The sequence below is a fragment of the Oenanthe melanoleuca genome, chromosome 3 (genome assembly GCF_029582105.1).
Source record: "Oenanthe melanoleuca isolate GR-GAL-2019-014 chromosome 3, OMel1.0, whole genome shotgun sequence".
Taxonomy (NCBI): Eukaryota; Metazoa; Chordata; class Aves; order Passeriformes; family Muscicapidae; genus Oenanthe; species Oenanthe melanoleuca.
In genome coordinates, this window is record NC_079336.1 from 74452264 (window position 1) to 74475430 (window position 23167).

The 23167-nt window shown below is 36.1% G+C and overlaps 1 protein-coding gene across 1 annotated transcript in view; it reads right to left on the reverse strand.

Moving 5' to 3' along the window:
* Positions 1-437: 437 nt before the first annotated feature.
* Positions 438-23167, reverse strand: part of TTC27 (tetratricopeptide repeat domain 27) — a 112279-nt gene continuing 89549 nt past the window's right edge. Inside the window, exons 14-20 of the mRNA XM_056488111.1 lie at positions 19843-19941; positions 18146-18198; positions 14091-14256; positions 7879-8076; positions 4450-4561; positions 3746-3846; positions 438-682 (exon numbers count right to left, since the gene is read on the reverse strand). Of these exons, the coding sequence (XP_056344086.1) occupies positions 560-682; positions 3746-3846; positions 4450-4561; positions 7879-8076; positions 14091-14256; positions 18146-18198; positions 19843-19941 (852 nt within the window). The 3' untranslated portion in view covers positions 438-559. The remainder of the gene's footprint in view (positions 683-3745; positions 3847-4449; positions 4562-7878; positions 8077-14090; positions 14257-18145; positions 18199-19842; positions 19942-23167) is intronic.

Consider the following 23167-nt stretch of genomic DNA (forward strand, 5'->3'; position numbering starts at 1 on the left):
TAAGTAATAACTGTTTGCAAATCCTAATGCAACAAACAGCTTTCTACTTGAACTGAATTACCTCAAGAACAAAAAAGACTAAATTATTGCTCTCAGGACACCACTCCCACCCTGTAAGCAACACTGAATTAAAATGGGAGACAGGCTGGGCTCAGCTCCCACCTCCACTGCTTGCTTCTTCATGTCCTCCAGACCAGCACCTCCTTTGCTTCCCCACCTGGGTGGGGCATCCTCCAGCATCCAGCACCAAGGTGGACGAAGCAGGCAGAATTAATCCTCCACAATCACCCTACAAACATCAGCAGCTCTCTCCAAGAAGTCTGAGGCTGAAGAAGCAAAACATGCAATTTGGTAAGACAGTAAGACAGTGGGATTGGTAAGAAAGAATCTTAAAAGGCAGCCGTAACTTTGAAAAAAGCTGACCACAAGAACAGCACTGTACAGAAAAGTGTTTATTGAGAGTGTTGTTGCCTGGGAATTGTTACCATTTCATCAACAAAAGCAGTGGCAAAAGAAACATGTCATTATCGTCACCCTGTCCCGAAATTTGGTCCGTATGTCAGCACTGGTCTCTCAGCTGGTTGCTCAGCTCCTGAAGTTCTGCAATCATGTTGTCCATAGCTGTCACCTCATCAGCTATCTCACCATGAACCTCATTACTTGTTACATCTATGAAAAGTTGCTGCACAACAAAAAGAAATATGTGTAAGTACTTTAGAAACAAATACCTTTAAAAGATACATACAGTTTCTCTCTTTCAGTGGACAGACAAAATACAGGAAGCCCATAATCTCTATATTGCTTTTCATAATTTTGTAAACTACAGTGGTATCTCTCTCTAAGAAAAGGCCATTTTGTGCCTAATAAACAGAAGTTATATACAAACACATATAGACACATACCCTGCATATACAGACCTGAAATCTATGCCACACACCTGATATTGTGCCAAAAAGGTCAAATCCTCCTGTGGAGACATAGGACTTCTGCTCTGACCTGACTGCCTATGCTGACTCCTGATTCCATTGAAAGTAAAGGACTTTTTCATGAAGCTCAAATTAGAAGAGCATCTCACATTCTGTCACTGCAGTTTAAGCCCACCTGCTGATAAACTGGTTGATAATTTTAATGACCATTTTAATGACCAGTGTCATATTCTGTTGCTTCATTTTCTCCAAAACCTCAAATAAATATTTTTTCACATTTGACATGCAAGGGTGGAGGCATTCACCTATGTGTAACTAAGTTATACCAGAGAAAACAAAACACTACAGAGTAATATAAACAGGTTGTTCTTAAGGACCTTAAGACATTCACAGAAAAAAAAAAAAAAAAAAAAAAAAAAGTAATTAACTCATGAGCAATCATAATCTATTTAATACTGAGGCTGTGTGAGGTGCCTCTACACAGAAACATGGGGAGGGGGAACACCCAAACATATGTTTTCCCTTCATTATGTAAAGGGAGAGTGATTCACACTTCATTTGACACAAACACAAAGCCTATATTAAGAGACAAAAAACAAATAGAGAAAATAAAAGTTGCTCTGGAGTACATCTGTGCATCATTATATCATCAAAACATAATGGGATAATACAGATATGAATATAAACAAAAATGTACTTAAAAGGCTTTAACCGAGGTATTCACTGTGCCTCAAAACAATGTTGTCACTGAAATACAGAACATCTTACACAGAAATAGGAACATGTTCGTGCTACAAGTACAGAAACTTCTTTGACTTTCAGCCCAAAAACGTCACAGTGGGAGTGTGACAGAAAAGTTTGGTTCTTTCTGGTAACACAGCTAAATAAATCAGGATGATATAATTATTTTCTCTCTCTCTTTTTTTTTTCCCCCTCTCTACACAAAATTAGAGAAATCTATTCAGCTAGAGACAGCCTAGGGAAGTTTCATGCACCATCATTCTTTGGGCTTTGTGGCCCAGTTTCCTCAAAACAGTGCCCACATTTCAAGCATTTACAATGCATCTCCATAACCTTTCTCTTTTTCAAAGACCCCACCTGTCAGATCCAAAGGATGCATAGGGACAAGGACCAGAAAAGTGCCCACTGTGCTATTTGCCATAGCATGTGACTGCCCAGCAGGCCCTGAACAGAAAAGAGCCCAGTAGCAGCACATTTTGGGTCTGCAGCCTTCTGCAGATTGTGGATGCTTCGTGAGTCTGGCACAACACAGGAGCTCAAACATCAAGAGATTGAGATCCTGGAAGCAGTGACTTTGTTTCACTGATTTGTTCCAATTGCATGTCGTGACTACAAAATGTTGGAATTTTTATCTTTTATTTTATCAGTTATTTTCACTGTTCTTTTATTCCTTTTGAAATTTTAACTAGTGAGTCTGTTCTTAGCCTCTGTTTTAAGTGCTTTTTTCAGATGAAATGAAAATGAAAAAAAACCCAAAAAACCAACCCACACTAATATTGACTCACAGGGCAGCAAAAGTAGATGCAGTCAAGCTTGGACAGGTATAAACAGTGCTAAACTGTTTGTGCATAGGAACTGACAGTTGATGACTGAGATTTTAAACTGCAACACACTTTGAAAATCTAATATGACTTCAAAATCAAAGTAAGACAGCATCTTGGAAGGGATGCAAAACCAGTAGATTCACATAAAATGTTTCATTTCTTATATGACAGTTTGCTCAGAAGTACCATAAAACCATTAGCTGCCAATAATATAGACTTTCATTTAATTAGCGCCTTTGGAACTTAAAATAGAATTTACTTGACTCATATATTCTTAATCTTTCAGATATCACATGATCTTTCGTAATATAAACTACCTGTACTTGTATTCATATAATTTACATCATTTAGTGCTTTCTCTACAGTAACACTTAGTCTATGTACCTTTTTTAAGGAAAACACAATCATATTTTGTGAGTAACAGCAAAACATAGGTCTCTTTTTTTAACACATTTGAAAGTCTTACCTATGCCTGTATCTGAAAGCTGAGTTACAGATAGAACTTGTGTTTGCAAATGTAACTTTCCAAGGCTTTTATGCTGAAAATTAAAGGACTTAAGAGAAAATGAGCCAAGTTTAGCACACTGATGACGAACCAACACTTTGTAACACAAGCACACATTATAAAACTCCAGCTCTGTGATCCACAGCTGGTAACTCCCCTCCACAAGCAGGAAGAATCTCTCTTTAAGACAAAATTTATATTTTAACAGAAGAAGTATAATCCAAATACAATGACTTTTCCAAGTAATTGATATCTGAATTGGCAGGGTATCCAATAAAAACAGATTAAAAATTAGGTCTGTCGTGTAATAAATAACTCTTTTTAAAACACTCCAAGTGATGCAAAGCAATCTTGACACATCTGGGTCTTTTCTGCAGGTTTAGATCTATTTTTTCTGAGACTGCCAAGTTTATCTCATGAATTCTCACATTAAACGCGTCATTGAAATGACTAATTGCTTTCAAACACTCAATTCTGTTTGCCCAACATTTTAAGTAAAATTCCACCTTATTCTAAAATGTCAGTGTTGCCTCTTAGACTAGTATTACAATCAAAGCCTAGCAAGAAGAAGGGAAATAGAAGTTTACTTAAAACTGGAATCCTTAACAGCATAGATATGAACATCCACCAGATGATGCACTGAGGCAGGCAGGTATTTGATCTATAATTGATTCAAAACAGAAATTCTGGCAACAGAACAAAGATTCCTAGCTTTCAAACAAAAATTCCTACCTTTCAAACATTCCTACCTTTGCCTTGGATGACAAGCCACGTAAGTTGAGCCGAGCTGAAGAAAGTATCTGCAAAGCTTCCTGACGATTAGATTTGTTCTTGCTGCATTTTATAGCCACTAGAATCCAAACACAGGACCCCAAAACCAAAAAGCATTACCACTCTAGCAATCATTTTTGAACAAAAACATTTAATTAAAGATCTTGATACCTTCCACAGACAATTTTAAATGTAATATCCCCCTCAAAAAACCACAAAGTAAAAAAAACCAAACAACTAAACAAGTAATTTTTTGAAGATAACTCTAAACATAACAGGTATCTGTATCCTTCTTAAAGGTAAGTGTCACAGAACAAGGAATAATCTTACTAAGTTTCATTCATTCCCTGACTGGCACTCTCAATCAAACAATTTATGTGATGATCTGAGGACTGAGATGAACTGCAGGCACTTTTTCACTTGCATTATGAAATTGCTAGATCATGAAATTAATTGATTCCATGTTTACCAGTCATATGTTTACTGACTCACCCTACACAATTTCTGCCTCATTCCAAGGATATTTTTGTATGCACTATCAAGATGATACTTTCTGTTACAGCACTCCTAGTAGTAAGAATCAATAAAACAGGTAGAGTAGAATATTATTTTGCCACTAAGCTTAATAAATATTTGTTACACTCTTCATGAAAAATAAAAGTCCTTTCCAGGTAGAACATACCATGTGCAATCTCTATGGCTCCTCTCACCACTTCCTTAAAAGAAGAAACATCTTTCTCCCAATCACTTGATTGAATTTCACATTTATGTGCCTTCGTGAGATACTGCAGTGACTACAAGGAGGGAAAAAAATTATTAGTATGTTAGAAAATCAACTCGGAGACTAAATTAAAGTATCTATGAAATTGGTGGCGAATCCAGAAAATGAATCCATCTTTGCTACACTTGATTTCCTGTGAGTCGGAGTAGTGTTCTCCTCTGCAGCTGTAACACAGATGTTCTTCACTGATACTGCAGCTCAAGTATGAGAAGCATATAAAGGAACACATGTCTAATTTTTATCTTTTAAAAATCTGTCTAGACTGATAGATGTGACCCATGTTTGTCAAGTCATTATAACAAAATGCACATGAAAAACAGAAAAATATTTGCATTCGCACCTCAAAGAGCAAATTAATATCTAAAAATTATAATTGAATACATCAAAGCTTTCTTCATGTATATGTAATCTTGGGAAATAGGAATTTTAGAGATTCAGCTATTACTTGCCATACTGCTCTGGTTCTCAGTGTGAACAGGAAAAAAAATGTAAAGAATATGGGAGGAGGGTCCCATTAAGGGGAAAAATATTGTAGCAGAAGAAATTAATTTTTGCTTTTGAAATTTGTTTTCTTTCTACAGCATCAAAAACATAAAACAAATACATGTCAGAAATAACATGGCTTAGTTCAATGACAACTCTGGTTACCTTTTTAAAGAGTTTAAGTATAACGTAAAAGAATATAAAAATTTCAGTGTGGTACATATATATGAGCACAGTAAAGACTTCTGATTTTGAGGGTTGGCACCCCAGAAGCTTCCACCTTTTCTCTCGCACTGGAGTTCCAATCATTTTGGCACAGGTGACTGAACTGCTCATGCTGCTGTACATGGCAATAAGGGGATATTAAGTCAAACCAGAGTGAATTAATATTTTTTTCATAATACCTAGGTTTTAACTGATTGTAGTCCTGGCAAGCAGAGGCAAGAATTTCCAAGAGAAGGAACAACAGTTTTTACAGCAGTCTGATTTCAGTCTGCATGTGTCTGAGTCAGAGCAGCAAATTGTGGGGGTTTTGCTGACGGATGTCAAGGAGAGGAAAGAATTCAAAGTCTTGTGGGCTGTTTGTTTGCACTTCTGGAACCTGGATTTATTCTGAAAGGAAACAGTTATGAGCTGGGGAAAGTTCAAGGAACAGAAGGGATTCATAGCCTGGGATGGATCAGCAGGAAACTTGAAGGCTGGAAAGATTCCTCAGTGGGAAAGGTGTGGACTGGACTGCATTCAGTACAGGGAAGAAAGAAGTACTGAATGAGGTGGCAGTTCAGATATATTGAAGTGTGAGAGTAAATATATGCTAAGCTAAAAAAAACCCCTCCAAAACAGAACCACAAACCCAACACTTCAGTAGTTTTACCCTCCTGACTTGCAAACCTTGTCTGACTTTTTACAAAGCACTGCTGTGAATTTTAACTGTAGACCCTAGTGATTCATGTGGCAGCAGATGTATTCAGCAGAAAAGTAAAAAACCGCAGCAGCCAAGACACTCTTTTACAATAGCCATGCATACAAGACTGTTCTTTCAAAGTCAATGTTAGGAACAAAATCGGTTAAATATAATTAAACCTGCACTAAATAAGGTGCAGAATGGAAGGGTATGGAGTAAAGGTCAAACCCTACATTTGTAAGGAGGTGCATGACACTTTTAAAGGTTTGTTGCCATCTCTTTGTCCTTTGATGCCACAGTATAGTAAATAATTCCCCTTTAGAATTCATTGACCTTCTGCCTAATAAATGTGGGTTGCACACTGACTATACATCTAGAAATTTTCTAAAGATACGGTTATATTCACTGAATATCTGACACGTGATAGTGCTTGTGGCAGTAAAGCAATTAATACAAGTTTCATCATTTTTACTTCATAATATGATAACAAAAATCAGTGACTATTTGGTTGTAAATTAATTTTTACAATGTAAATTAATATATGCTGTGGATGTAGGCAGTTTTGCTCTTTTATGATCTGGTTCTATGGTAGGATACACAGGATATTTGGATACACATGTAAGCATACCTTTAGTATTTATAAACATTACTCCATCTCGCAGGGCAAGCTAGACTGGGTGTTCCACAACCAGTCTGATTAGGAAACACAGTTAAAGTATTGTCTACTCTTCAAATTGAAACCATGTTTTTAAGTGGGCTAGTTAAAAATACTGTGATGTAACCAGATTCTGAAATGATTACATTCATAGTATAGACAGGGCTGCTGCTGCTTTGCATGTCTGAGTAAGAATTTGAGGATATATTACAGGATATTGCAGTGTCTGTATTTCTGCATTCTAAATAGGCCAAATCCCTTTTACTGTTCGGCTGTAAAGAAAAATAGGGAAGACAAAAGGGAGGAATTGGAGGTACAATAGACACCAGCAATGACTAAACAAGACTCTTCACAGAGCAGAGAACAAAGAGACAAAGTGCAAGGCACAAATGATTGCAAATTTAAGCCCACAGGAATACAATTTGTAGGCCTAACCATCTTAAGTGCTTGACATCAAGCAATCCTCCAAAAAGGCATTTTTTACTCAGGCCATTCCCTATTGGTGAACACACACTGAATGCTGACCTTATGTATTTTCAATTTCAGTGAAGATCTGATAACCCTTAATTATTTTTGAACTCTGCAAGGCTATTTGAACTTTTTGAAGCACACTCCAGCATATAACGAAGTAAACACTTCAAGGCGTGCAGAGTGGTTATTCTGAAAACACAATCAACTTAATTCCTTGGGAGGAGATAAGGACAAGAAATGGAAGCTAACATAGCAAGAACAGTGATGGGTAAAGAGAAACCAATAGTTTCACAGACTAAGAATTAAATAGCATTATTTAATTCCATTTTAAGCTAACTAAGGACAAAAAATTTCTACTCTGGGTACTCTAACTGTGGTGTAGATTACTTTAAGTGCATTTTCCTTTAGTGATTGCAAAGAACATAGATGGTTTATGCCACTACTGGATTATACCTTTAAGGTCCGTTTTGGTTTTTTTTCAGAAGCTGCAATATACTATCTTCAGAATAAAAAATTTCAATTTGACAAAAGCCAAAACCCACACCACCATTTGATTATAGATGCTAGACTGCTGCTAAGAAAAGTTTCAGAATACAAATTCAGGAAAATATACATATGCTGTGATAGGATGCTTTGAAATGAAACACTGGTAAAAAAATTTTTTTTCAAGAAAACTGATGTAAAATATCTTGCTCCTGTTGTGTGTAACAAAAACGTGTGGTGTAAGAACAGGAAGAAAAAGCAATGAGCATATAAAAACATTAAAGCAAAAGGCTTGGAACAGGAGCATGCTCTACTATAGCACTACAGTTCTTACCTTTTCAATATCTTCACCACTATCATTCTCTCCATTTCCATAAAGCTGGGCATAAAGTCTCCAGATTGCCCCATCATTTGTCACTCGTGAAGTGACTCTGCCCAAGAGCTCTTGCAGTTTCCCCTTCAATCCACTTGATACCTCTCCAGCACGATCTGCCAGACCATGCACTACTGCTCTGACCAGAATAGTCAGCACCTTAAAAAAGCAGCAGGACAGATTTGTCATTTCAACTCAAACCAACATCAGTATATATAATGTTATCTGTAATACCTGCTCTCTATTAATGTCTGTGCCATATGACAAGTATAGAATTTACTAAGACATGCATGGAGTAATTCAACTGATTTATAACATTCTATGTTGGTGAAAGTGAAGCAGCCAAAAATCTAAGACAGAAATTTGGGTAAAGGAAATTGCCGCAGAATCTCTCATAGATATTTTCACCTTCTAATAGTTATAAAAAGACCAGTAAACAGGCTGGGCCAAATTAATTCAGGTAACGGAAGACACTTTTTTACAGGACCTCTATTTAACAACCTGCAGAAAGTGAAAGATGTACGATGGATAAGATGGAAGGCAATGGAATACCACCTTGGGAATCTCCTTTTTTAATGCACTCCTGGTGAATTCCTAGTCAAGTTACCATCAAACTCTTCTACAAGTACTCATTACAGGGCATACTTTTAAAATCACTGATTTCAGAATGTGGGATCTGACCTTTAGAAATGTTGAGCACATGGAGCTGCTGGTGGGAACCTGGTTTTGCATGAAAAAAATGCTACATCATTGTCCAAAACAGGACACTGAAAACTAGAAAACAGTGTCACTTTCCCTCAGGTTCTCCTCAGGAAAATAAGAAACAGCCAATGTAAATCAAGTCAGTAGACCATATGATGAATTAGAAGAAAATAAATCCCAGAAAAGATGTGGCTTATCAAATGAGTAATACCCATCTGTGCAGTGCATGAGACACAGGGAATGGGGAAGAAATAAGGATGAAAACAAAATGGAAGTTTCATCAGGCTCACATTCAAGGTAGGCCAGAAAAAGTTGCACAAACACCTTCAAGCTGGTACTTCATAACTTGTGAGCCTGTCATTTGGCAAATTAAACATTTCAACACTTTAATCCATGTGACACTATCACAATGAAATCACACTCACAGCAATAGTAATATCAAGACAGAAATAAAATTAACTTCAAAGATGACCTGTGAATAGCTGCAAACCCTACAAATACACCACTGCTCTATTAAAAGTAGAATGGGATGCATCCTCACAAATCAAGATGCAATCCACTGGCAGAAAGTAATGCAAACATTATGATGTATCAAAGTATATTACACTTAGACTAAAAATGCGCCCAGTTTATAATTTGTGATATGTCACTTTCCAAAAATAACTTTTCTTTTATTCTGTAGAATTACTCAATTAAAATGCATCCCAAAAAATAGTGAGCTTTATCAGATATAGAAAATTATTGGCAGATCAACCCAAATCAATGAAAAATTTTATAAAACAGATGTAAGTAAGTAACAGGAAGTGAAAACAAATACACCTCTACCTGGTATCTTTTCAGAACTAATGGTATCACAGTAACATCTGAACATGAGTAAAACAGCTCTCTTCTTGTTCCCCCAAAACCACAGCAGTTGTTTATATTCCTTACAAAATGCTATCTCACAAACAGGCAGTTTCTTCTTTTCAACATCTCTTAAAAGTCACTTAACAGAATAGAAAATACGATCAACTATTAATACTCCCAAAAGTTCTGAAATTAATTTCTATTCATGATTTGGAATAAAAGGGACCAAACCACATCATTAACCAGGTCTTCTATAATGGGTTGCTAGAAAAACACCAGCAAGTGTTGGTATTTCCATTACTACAGCCCTGTAACAAAAAAACATAAGAGGTGCAAGAAAAAACACTAAACTATGTTGTCTTTTGACAAGGAACTAGAACTGGTCCTGAGGATTCATACGTAGATGTACGACTTCTTAATCAATTTCTCAGTTTAACAAAACTGTTAATCAAAGTCTAAAATGTTAGTTCATGTGAATATCATATATAATAATAAAAAGTTTTAAAGCCAGTGATATTTTGGTTGTACATGAAAAAAAGTGTTTCCTTAATCAGTAGAATGTAGCAACTGTAAAATTATCTCTGTTCCCATAGAGTCCTGGGATTGCTTACACTTCTGTGATAATAATCAATTTCCTTTTTTTCTAATCCATCATGTAAGCTTTGGCACTACAGCAGTTAAAATGAAACTAGTGTCAAGACCCAGATTAAAGGGTCCATTAAACAGTAATGATTCATTAATGTTACTTGGTTGTGCACACTTGTTAAATAAAGTTATTTCAAACTGGAAGTGAACTGTAATCACCCAAAAGTATTAGCAGTGTAGCACAGCTTTGCATTTAGGTTGCCATAAATGTTAAAATTTCCATCTTTGAGAGATTTTAAACTGCCATACATAAAACCAGAGCAAGGCTCTGTTGTGGCCCAAGATCCCAAACAAACAGTAGATGATTTTTTGGTTGATTCTTTTTTTTTCATGCCTCTTTTAATGAACTGGGCTCCATATCACCAGAGAGTTCATATTTAGTATGACATCACACCATCTGCATTCCTCCTTCTCCTTTGCTTCTGTGAATAATGTGTTTACTACAAATTGAACAAAAGACACTGAGACAAAACCCGAGAAATAAACCAAGTAATTTATAAATGCTGTGATTTTCATCAGTTACTCTCATTTCACAATTGCTCTCCAAACAACTCTTTTAATAAAAAAATTCTCTTGGTCAAACCATCTTTAGATGCTTCACTAACACTAATCAAACTTGACAGTGCTTAAGAAAGATGAGAACCCCTAAATAGCAGATCGAAAATGACAAACCTGCAGTCTGTGAACTCTCCCTACTCCCCTTCCAAATTAAGGATTTTATAATAAACACAATTGTCATTAGTGAGCTACTTAAATGAAGTAGGTCTCCAGAAATTATTAATTCCTGTTCTCACTTTTCAAAATCCCCTTGGAACATGCTCTTGTGGCCTTTTGTTAGAAATGGTTTGGCAACATGAATGGCTGAAATGAGGATGCTACTTGATGGAAAGGGAATCAGAAAAGCTTTGCTAGAATCTCAATAGCACAAAATTGCAAAGTCTTTGTCCATACTCCTGAATTCATAATCTTTGACAGCACATAATGAAGATACGGTTTCTGAAACAGTGTACCTTAACAGTTTTTCCAACCACAAAATAACTTAGTTGTTCACCATACTTCAACATTCCAAGTAAAAAAAGTTGATTGCTTCCACAAGCACATATGCAATGGAAAATAGTGTAATTAGGAGCTGCAGAAATGTTCCAGGTACATTTACTAGCTCATACCAATCATTCAGAGACCAAATTGATGATTATAATAGGAAAGGCTTTCTCCTTGGGTAGTTTTTAGTGACTGATTTACTAGTGAAACTACTGATAATTCAGTTAGCTTTTATATTTTATTACATACCGCATATATCGAAGGTTTCCCAGATATATTTCTCAGTTTTGTGAACATTAAAAGATACATGGAAATGTGAAGAATTTTAAGAACCAGTAAGGAGGAAAGGTAAGAAAGTGTGCTTTTAACATTTACACACAATGCTAGCAAACTGAGACTTCTGAAACTGTCCTTTGCTGTAATCTTTTACTGCATTGTTGCTCATTTATGGAGCCCTTTAGCTCTTCCTTGTTCAATTCTATCCACAGAATTGGTGCATACATATCTTCAAGCTTCATGATATCATGATCTCAGAAACTTTGCCACAGACATAGCACTGTTAGAACAGCAAAGAAGCAAAATTTCCCAAATTTGTGTGCTGTACTCAGAAGACTGGCACAAAGGACAACAATGGCCTAGCAGAAACCACCAGTGAGACTCTGAATGCTTTATGATTATTAGAAGAAATCAGTGATTTAAAAATATGACTTAGTGCTATTCTGAAATAAAATCTGAAAAGTCTGATGAAACTATAGAAATCTAAGACATTTCAAATTACACACTTATAATTGATACATTCAGTCTCACAAGGGGCATTCTGCAGCAATGATTATGCTGAAAGCAGTTGGGTTTTCATAAAGAACTGGAATCAATGACTCAACTTGTTTTTTCCAGTTCTATGCATATTTTTTTTTAATTCCTGCCTTGTTTCTCACCACTACCAATTAAAATATATGATGACTACAAATAGTAAATATAACCTGAGAGATCATACTATGTTAAATGAAAACAATGGTGTATGTTTTCATTTACTCATGTTCATGATTTCACATTGTCAAAATACAATTGCACAAGATAGTTATAGATTATCCCTATTTAAAACAGTCCAGTTGGAAAAAAGGAGAGGCTCACCAATTAATGGTGAACTTTGTAAACAATTTCAGCAGAAGCTTTTATTTTTTTCTGCTTTTTTGTTTTTCTAAAGAAATACTCTTCTCTTCCTTGTAAGATAATTGTTTCAAGCCTGAAATTCTCTAATCAGGCTCTGAGGTTTTTCTTGGCAACTATTAAAATCCTCCTAATTGAGGCAACTGTATTAGCAGTTACAATGAAACCCATAAAACACTTCACATATCAGAAGCCAAAGTTAAAATTAAGTTGCAAAAAGAATTTAGGAAAGATAGCATATACACTTCTGTAAAAGTTATAAAAGTTGGATGAGAACAAGATGAAAAAAGATATAGAACAAAAATAGAAATGTAATACAAGCAATATCTACAAATTCTTCAATAAAATACATTACATAAAATTTGACAAATAACAGTAAAAGCTGTCTGTATCATCTCAAAATACCTCAAATGGGCAAATATATGTAGAAACCTCTATTCCTAGTCAGCTGTCAGTCTGTTCCAAATAATGCAGTAGACCACCCCTAAAAATGCTATTTTAAGCAGCAATTGAGAAAAAAATTCAGTGAAAAAAGCTAACCATCTACAAGATACTCCATGACAGGCCCTACCAGTACTACAGCACTCTAGCTGCCAAACGCACTAATCCTCACCACATACAATACAGTTTTCCATTGACACTCTTTAGTGCTAATTTTTAATGTTTAGCTATATCAAACCTGAAAGATTTTGTTAATACAGAATTTTAATCCTGTGCATGACTGGCTTTACTAGTCATAAGTATTGCAGTCACATACAATTTGTTATTAAAAAGTAATGTGAACAAAGTATTTAACATCCCTGCTCCTCATCACCATATGAGATGTTTCCACAATCATAACTAATTCTATTTGCTCTCTCTCCTCATCACTGGACTCAAATTCTCGAGAGTCCAGGAAAGCTACTTTTTTCTCTTTTTATGGGACAAGAAACAAAACATACTCCTGGGATCCATTAGCAGCACCAGCTGGTTCCTCTTACTCTGATACTACACAATCTCCCTAAGAGCTCATAAGCTCTTCGACCAGATCTGCTAATTTTGCAAAGGCTCTTGGAGGTGTTTTATTATTCTCCTTGAGAGGTTCTTTGGCTTGTCTTTCAGATCCACCGTGCTAATTTCACTGAGTGTGCAGAACCCTGCTTGGATCAGAACCTGGTTTCAGGCAAGGTAACATCCCAGCTGAAGCTGTTAAGGCAGGTTTTCTGCATTTTGTCCAGAGCATACATTTACAAACACAAAATTTAACTGAACTTAACTGAACTACGGTGAAAGATGAGCAAAATATCTCTTTTATTTTAATTTGTTCTGGTAATTAAGAATCTTAAGTTATTAAGACTGTACTGCATTCAGTTTACTTTCAAAGGCTCATTTGTGGAATTTTCCAACACATAGGAAAGGCCTCCCTTTCTTTCAAGAAAATAATCTATGTTATTTCTGATACCAAGATATGCAGGAACAATATGTAAAGATGGGATTATGGACTGCATTTTATATAAAAATAAAAATAGGTCTTAAAACTGCAAGACTCATGTGTGTCCTTTCACAAAGTCTGATTGAATCTGGATGCAAAGGTTTTCAGTTTTGACCCATTTCACTTTAAATATTTATTCTTAGAGTCCCAGTCTCCAAAACTTAAATAACTTGCCTACATAAACTCACTGGCACGTCCACTAGCATTACTGATACCACTATCAGTAGCTATCAGCAATCTCTCTGTCTCAGATCAAAAACTGGTGAATATATCGGATGACTAAATAGGAAAAATTCCCCACCTGTGTATCCTTGTACTTTTCTCTTAAGTCCATGAGCCGGTGATAAGCTTTAATTGCTTCTGAAAACTCTCCAACATCTGTGCTGGTGAGAAGATAGTTCTCCCATATTTGCCAGTGCTCATAGTTGCACTTGAGAGCTTCTTGGAGGGTTCGAAATGCTTTGATCCTAATCAATAATAAAAGAGTAACAGACATGATTACAGAAGATTTCTACACTAAAATCAGCCGGCATAGCACCAACTTAAAAACTGCTTATTTTAAAAATCACATTTAGAACACAGTGCGATGCAAAAGTTCCTATTTATCGTATTTTTCACTACTGAGAATTCCTTAATCACTCTTGCAAACTATTTTGTATTAGTTCATACACAACAGTACATTCTGTAGTTTGAACTTGGTAACTTCTCTTAGCTCTAGTAATTTATTTTTTTTTACAAAAATTTAGCACAATTTTGTCATCTATGTCAGTATTTTCCTTTCCAAATTTTTAACTGCAACCATGGGAAAACAATCTTACTCGTGCTGCAGTTGTAACACACATTAAAAAATTAAAAATCAGTCCACTCATGAGAGATGCAGAATGGTATTGACTTGTTTAATCACAGAGAGGAAGGTTACTTGACAGCTTTTTGTGATTTACTTTAAACATTTGCACATGGCAAACATGCATATCCATTGCACAGAAGCCCATCATATTCAACCATGTTTTTCTTTAGGTCAGCTGGAAGGTTTACTTACAGCCTCTGCTCACTGATGCTGTGCTGCTCAGTACAAATGTGTCATAATGGCCCCAAACACTACTAGGGTCCTTCTCCAATCTGACCCATCTCATACTGACAGGATAAAGTGTTATGGAATAAAGGTGGACAGCACAATTCCTATAAAATCATCATCAAGTTACAAAGCATCTTTAGTGTTTCACATGCATCCCTCCACTGCAGGCAACTCTTGACCATTTCCTTACCAATGGAGAGCAGTAATGACATCCTCTGACAAGAAAATGCCATTTGAAGCATATGTTGGTAAGGTTTGTGGGCTTACTGTTTAAAGCCTTAAACATACTACCAAAAACTGCAGTAAATTTGAAACTTTAAAATAGCTGTGCTAGAGAATTGGAATGATAGAGCTCTAAGAGACTGAAGTACACTTCCAGTTGGACAGTCACGATATCTAAAAAACCACAAAGCGCAGGTTTCTTTAAATTAAGATTTGAAAAAGAGCTTTTTTAGGCTGGTAAAAAAATCTTCTTCTGTAAGGCAAAACAATACATCTCTTCTTAATAAGTATCATATAAAGATGGCCTTTTGTCAAAATACGCAGTTCACTTGCTCTATATTGCTTGAGGAAGCTGTTAAAAGTGTTTTCTCTAAAGAAAGACAGCCCAAAGAAACTGTTGGTTGAGTTTCAAAAGGAGGGTACAAGAGAGTGTAAACATCTCAGCCAAGACAATGTAGTATCTAAGCAGCTGATCAGGCCATTGAAATAGCTTGGTCAGGGAAAAACGTAAATAACTGCAAATCTAAGGCCATGATATTAAGAGTTAGCAAATACACACTGTCTGTGGACAGACAGTGCAAAATTATTTAAGGAGAACAGGTCATTTGGCATAACTAGAGCAGAACAGTCCACATGCAGAATCTTCCCACGTCCACTCCCCTTTTCTCTCCCTCTGATATACTGATAGATGTGATGCTGATGAACAAATGTACAAACAGTTGAGTTTTCTCCACAGTTAACGATCTCACTAAGGGATTTCAGACCCTGATTTTACTAGATTAAATTAGAAAAGAACACAGTCCTGCTCTTCCTATGGATTTTACTACAATGGAAGCTGGGATCTGACAGGCTAGAAGGTGTTCTGCCTGACTCATGTATTGTTTCTGTAACTGCTGTAACTGCTGTAGGTTTATCATCTCCCCCATCTTCCTGAAAATTAAGTCATCAGGAAGGCAGATGCCAGTAAGATGGGAATCTGAAATGTAGTCAAGACACTAAAGGGATGGGATGGAAATACTATTCCACAAATCATCACTCTTGCTATGTAATAAAATCCTCTAGATTCTCAAAACAAATCCCCTGTGTATTTAACCAATCACATAATGATAGAGTACCCTTAACCAGTTAAGTAAATTCATACCCAGACAGGAAACAGTAGCCAGTACAAATGCATTATCTGGTCATGAAAACCAGGAATCTTTAATATGAAGGACAGAGGGCCAGTCCCAGTTTGTTCTGAGAAATCTGAAACCTAGATTTCAAAGACCTCCTGGCACACAGAGTAGTTCTTCTGGTAAACCAAAGCATGGAGTCTGTTTCATCACGATTAATTTTTCTGAAGGAAATTCAGAATACACAAAACTTGTGAAGTCTTAAAAAGCAAGCAACCCCAAAAATCAACAAAACCCCTGTCCTTTGGGTGTTAGCAAGTTGCTTGCATGCATTTTTCAAAAAACTGTACTTATATTTGTTTGTTGTGTGAGACTCTGCCAAGCCTTGGCCAAATGCACAATCTATGAGTAGGCCTGAATTAAAAACCTGGCTGGAGTAAAGCAAGATTTTTTTTGAGGGAGTGAAAGAAAACTATTAACTTAAATATCTTACTTTTGTTTTCCTTTTTTTAAAATCCTCACTCCACTCTTTTTTTTTTTTTTCCTTCTGGCAGGCTTGAAAAATAAGAATTTATGTATCCCCACACAAATTATTCAAGTGTACTGCTACAGATAGTCTCTGTTTTGAGAGAGTTAAATTAGGTCACACACAGTCTTGACTTGTGAGTGACTACACAAATAATCAAAGAAGTTGCTATTCCACAGTAAGTACAGGCACACTCGGCTATTAGCACGTAACACTCACTTAAAATTTACTGTACATTGAATCCTATTTCACGTGATTCCTGTGAAAAAAAAGCTCAGTGACATGCCTCCATTTATTGCTTTTGCTACCATATCAAACAGGTTGCAAGTTTTGTAGGTACTTAGCACATTAGATCACAAGAGTAGATTAAGAATAATAAAATTCAAACAGTTAATGGAAACAAAGCACTCAGTAGTTTCTCAGCCTTGTAGCAGATTAACAGACAGAAAATTATTTTGATTAAAAATATTTTTATGAAACAATCATAAGCCAGTACAATGAGCACCTGAAATTTTGAACTGTATGGAAAAGAAGGAGCAACTACCATATGAATTGCACATATTCAAGGCACTGTTGAAGATGGAAGGAACTACTGAAAAGTTAAAACAAGCTCTTGCTTGTAGTTATTCTAACACTTAATTTTCTCCTCCCACCTGCTCGTATTGACATATCTATCTCATAAGTTCATATTACTTCTCACTTTTCCTACATATGTTTATAAATTTACACTTGTATGCAAGCTTAATATTATTTCTTTTTTCACTTTGCCTCCTGACCACATAACCATATAAATTGATGTCAGATTTCAAGTAAGGCTTTAAAAAATAATTTATCTTATTCCTTTGTTTCATGCTTTGGTGACATTTCATTGAAATACAAAATATAAAATAAGAGTGGCAGTCCACTTAGGTCAAAGCTTCTTATATGAGTCATTAGCTTTGAAGGAAAAGAATAAGACTGGTAGCATGTGTGCAGATTTCCATCTCCTTTTTTATCTAAAAACCAAACTGTCTAGTTTTCCCTTAAACCTACTAAGGATAATATCCTATGAAATTACATAGGTCTGAATACATTGTTTCTTTGAAATGGACCTATCTTCTTAACTTCATGGTCAAAGTAGTTTTTAATATTCATCTTTATTATGAATATTTTGCACTGGTTGTACTTACCACATCATAAATACTCGTAACAAGAAAAAATTGTAGAGAGGCCGCTATTTGTACAAAGGTTACAAAATTATTTCCTCTAAAATAACATAGTTACCAGTGATTCAACCTGGGAGAGAGAATTGAAGGGCTAAGAATTACAAAACATGAGTTAAGCACCTTATTATAATAAAAAACTCAAGATAAAAAAAAAAACAAATGAAACCAGTTATTTGTTCTGGAAACAATATCTTCTAATTATTTTAAAGTACTTACTTCTGTTTCAATCTGATATAAGCAGTTGATAAATTGTTCCAGGCCTCAGCATTCTGGAATGATAAAAGGAGAAATACCAGGATATTTATTCACTTATATTGTGCTTACTTGATAAAAATACATAAGTGAAACTACTGCTAAACATAAGTGATTTTGCTAATCACATATAACTGCAATCACACCTTCTACATGGCAGTTAAAATATTACATTGAAATATAAATTATTGTATTAAAACTGAAATACATAAATATATCACTATATCAGCCACAATCAAGTATATAAATATCAATCAACTGCCTTGTGGTTGCAATACACTAAGTCAGCTCTTGCCTTCAGTCTCAGCTGTAAACAGGTACCCTCTTCTAGGATCTAGCTGGTCTAGGAAAGGTGAGTGCTCCCAGCAGCTCATCACTTCTCCTAGCTGTAAGCTCTTTAACCTGCATCACTCTCTGTTACTGGACAAAAATGATCTGATGTCCCCTAAGGCACTGCAGGTAAAACCAGCAGAGATGTGCAGAGATGATTCCTGCCCCTCACCTGACACTGTTGTAAATGTGAAGCCCCATCACTGAATTCAGCAAAATGACAACTGGAAATGATTGAAGAATAGAGTCTGAGCACCACAATGAAATGTATTCTGGTACTGAAAGCTATCCTGAGGCTTAAGGAGCGTTTAACTCAATCTGGGAAACCTTTCTGAGACTTAATTCAAGAAAATGGTCACTACATCGCTACAGCTGCAGATGCATAAAGACAAGTTTTGCCTCTAACTGAGAGCCAGTCCAGGACGTTTTACTCATAGAAAACCCACCACTTAACCCATTGAGAAGTCAGCTAGCTTGGTCATATGAATACAATTAAATACAGGCCCTAGAGAGATAAGTGAACCCAGTTATAGTATCTACTTGGAAGTAAACTTATTTCTCTGAACAACAAAACAATATATAAAGTAAGAATTCCATTGTTGTCTGTATGTACATTTTTTCCCCTAAGGAAGTTACTGCCTTTTTTAATAAAGAAAAAAGAATACCCTGTCATCTCTCATTGCTTTCTCATTCTTTTCTCCAAGAGAATGAATAAAATCAGTTTCTTCTGAGTAGATGGCATTAGCTCTAAGCAAGCAACAAGCTGTCAGTCAGGCCTTCTGGCAAAAGTATTGTCAGTGTATTCCTCAGGTAATTCAGCTGGCACTTTCACTGTCTCCATGCACATTCAAATGACATTTTGTACCCATGCATGCCCTGCATCATGAAAAAATGGCTATGCTCGATTCTCCCTGTGCTCCTGAAATGCACAATTACAATTGACTTGTCATATATGAACTTGAATTTTTTTTCTTTTTCAAGAGAATTTGATTACTTAGAGGACTAAATATTTTAATATAATTTTTGTTTTATCTCTTTTTGCTCTCCTCACAATTTAGTCATTCCCTTCTGTTTTAGCAATGTGTGCAAGCATAAAGGAATTTTTCAAATATATTTTAACATTCACACACTCATACTTGAATGAAGTTAAGTACCGGGTAAGGATTTTTATGATGCCTTATGATGAAACTATATCCTTCATGAACAAGCTTAATTTATTCAAAAGGCTAAGGTTTAAACAAGTTTTTCATTATTGCTCTGCTTGTTTATAATGAAAACATCCTTGCTGCTCTTAGATAAGCCATCTGAATCATTTGTTCAAAAGTACATACATCTGGTTCCAATGTCACACAGCGCTGAAATGCTTTGGCAGCACCTTCGTAGCCTTCTAAAGCAATGTAGGCACAACCCAAGGAAAACCATACACCTAGCTGGAGAGAAAAAATTTATGGTTACCTATATACATGGATATTTCAGCACAAAAGAAATAATTTGGCCTGGGAAACAAACACACAACTCTTGCTGATTTCTACCTGTCTTCAGCTATAACAGTATTGTACTGGAAAAAATAATATCCTATATGCTGATTAGAGAAAAACTTTAAGTTCAAAGTTTTAATAAATATGGATAAATAAAGAATGCATGAAGACCACTTAACCATTTGTGAAGTGCTCTTTAACAGTCCATTTTCATCTACAGAACAAAGTGATAGCTGTTTAGAGGCTTGCATATTTTGCTTTCATTTGTGAAAAATCCCCATTCACTTCATACTATTACAATTAGGTCAAATGATAAACGCTAGGAAAGGTAATCACATTTTACAAAAAATATCTCAAATGACTGAACAGGAACAGTTCAAAATTACAGCTCTTTCTACTTGTCAGAACATTGACCTTCTCAAGTTTCCATCACAATGTTCAGAGATAGAAATGCACTTAAATAATACCTTGCACAGAGAATGCAACTTTACCAGTTCAGCAATCTTGCATTTAAAGTCTTTAGTTGTTACAAACACCTCTCATCAATAAAGATTCAACCAGAGAGGAGAGTTCAGCACCTCCCTTCTCCATTCCCCCTTCTCAGGGAGCTGCAGAGAGCAATCAGGTCACATCTCAACTTTCTTTTCTCCAAATTAGACAAGCCTGCTCCTCTCAGGACATTCCTTCCAGTCAGCTCTTTTTCCAGCTTTCCAGATCTCATATGGATGCTTTCAAGGACCTTCACATCCTTCTTAACTTGTGGAGCCCAGAACTGCATACAGTGCTCAAGGTGAGAGCTGCAGACAGCAGCAGAATCCCCTCTCTTGACCTGCTGGTTGTGCTGTGTTAGATGCATCCCAGGAGTCACTGCCCTCTTGGCTGCCAGGGCTCACTGCTGGCTCTCACAGAACTGTGAACAGTGGTATGATGTGTGGGAATAGTACAAAGCTGCACCAGGGGAGGTTTAGACTGGACATTAGGAAGCATTTATTTATCCATATGGTGGTTAGACACTGGAACAAATCATCCTTGAGGTGGTTAATGCCCTAAGGCTGTCAAGTGTTTAACAGGCACGTGGACAATGCCCTTAAATATGTGCTTTAACTTGGTCAGCCCTGAACTGGTCAGTTGGACCAGGTGATCATTATAGGTCCCTTCCAACTGAAATAGTCTGTTCCACTCTAAATAGTATCGGATAATGGCATAAATTACAGCAAAATAAATTTTCATAGCTCTTCAACAGCAAGTTCCTGATTTACCACATGGTTAATTCTCAAAGAGTATCAAGTTAACCAGTATTAACTTTTACAGAAGTTCCATAATTCAGAAAATTATTAAACCCTAAGTACACTAACAGAACATTTTCTGACAGCATTATGCTTTTTAAATGCATGCAGTCAAAAAAAACCAGGACATTTTATAAAGTGCTGCAAAATCAGTCCAGGTAGTACTACCCTACAGCAATAAACTCAGCCATTTCTCCATTTTAATGCCAAGATCAAAAAAAAAAAAAAAAAAAAAAAAAAAAAAAAAAAAAAAAAAAGCTTTTCTTGTTTTCTTGGGAAATTTTTTTGAGCGGCAAGGATGTGGGGAAGAGGAAGAGGGAAAAAACAGGTTACATTAACTCTATATTGCACAACAACATATTACTTCTTAAGGTGTTTAATAGCTATATTCCCTAGTGTTTTTCATACTAGTTCTGCAGCAGCTAACTCTGATAACTCAGGTTCCCCTTAGGAAAGAATAATGAATATTTAAACACAAAAAAAATACCTTAAATTTTTTTTTAAATAAGGTATTTTACAGGATTGAGGATAACACTGTTGGTTCATATGCAAGGAGTCTTTACCTCTACAGACTAATTACAAACTGTACCAAACATTCTTACTCATTCAGAAAATGAGCTCTCTCCACTTCCAACTCATTTTCTTACCTCTGAAACCCAACTAATATCTGCTCCTGACTTAACTGTTATAAAATTTATAGTTCATCTGCTTCAAAGCTTAGATCTCAGAATACAAATGCATGAATACTGATCTTTGTCAGACCTGGCAGCCTGGTGGGCAATCTTCAGGATACTGAGAAAAGAACTGAACAAGCTTGACAATAAAGATACTCTTTTGCTTATAAGGGTGTAAGTGGATGGCCCACCCCTGGAGCATGTGGATAAATAGGTAGAGATAGAATTAACAACTACATCTGGCCTGGGCAAACATGAAAACCTACTTTTGAGCATTGTCAACCTGCCACTTTTATGATTCATAAACTCATCAACCAAGGAAGAAACTCCACATGAAGAGAAAAGTACATTTCTCAAATTTCAGAGGGCAATCCTAATAGTAAATAACCATATAGTCAATCTAATTTTTATAAGGCTCTTTTGTCCACCAGCACTCCCACATGGCTGCTATCTCATTAACTCCCCTTTATCTTCTTTTTAGGTCAGTAACTTTCTGGACAGGAAAAGCGGGGGCAGAGACAGGAGCGATCAAGTATGAAATTGAAGGTTGGTTCCAAATTTATAGCTCAGGATACAAGTTAAACAGTGGTTCTGTAAAGTGTGAGAGAAAAAACAGTCACAGCATGTGCTGAATAACAGCAGCACAATCTCACTTCTGACTTCTGCAGATTTTCACCACTGGAGAACTGACCGTGGGAGCTCTCTGACCTCTGGAATTGTCAGTCAAGCCTTGCAAGATGCTCATAGTGAAACTGCATGAGAAACATATCTGTCACCTACAGTCATGTACTAGAACAAGTAATTCTGTGAGCAGCAGTGCTAATGAACACGAGTTTCAGGTATATTTGAACTGCAAGGATTTCATTTCTTTGTGGATTCCCTGAAGACTGACAGTGTGATTGGCTTACACAGCAAACACCTGCCTCCAAGATCTCAACCACACTTGACCAGTCGGCTAAAAAGTACACAAGATTAAAAGAGAGTTGCAAGAGAATGATTTTATCCATTACATATTTTGGGGAATCAGCTGATGCAGTCTAAAAATCTCTTCCTTCAGAAAGATTTCTAATAACCACAAAAAAATTAGAATTTCTTTGTAATAGGGAGTCTTTGTTTACCTGAAAAATTATTCACAATTCTGGGAAAAAGTTAATAAATTAATTAGTTAATATTTTCCTTGTGTTGAAGTCCTGGCATTTAGAATCAATCTCCACTCTG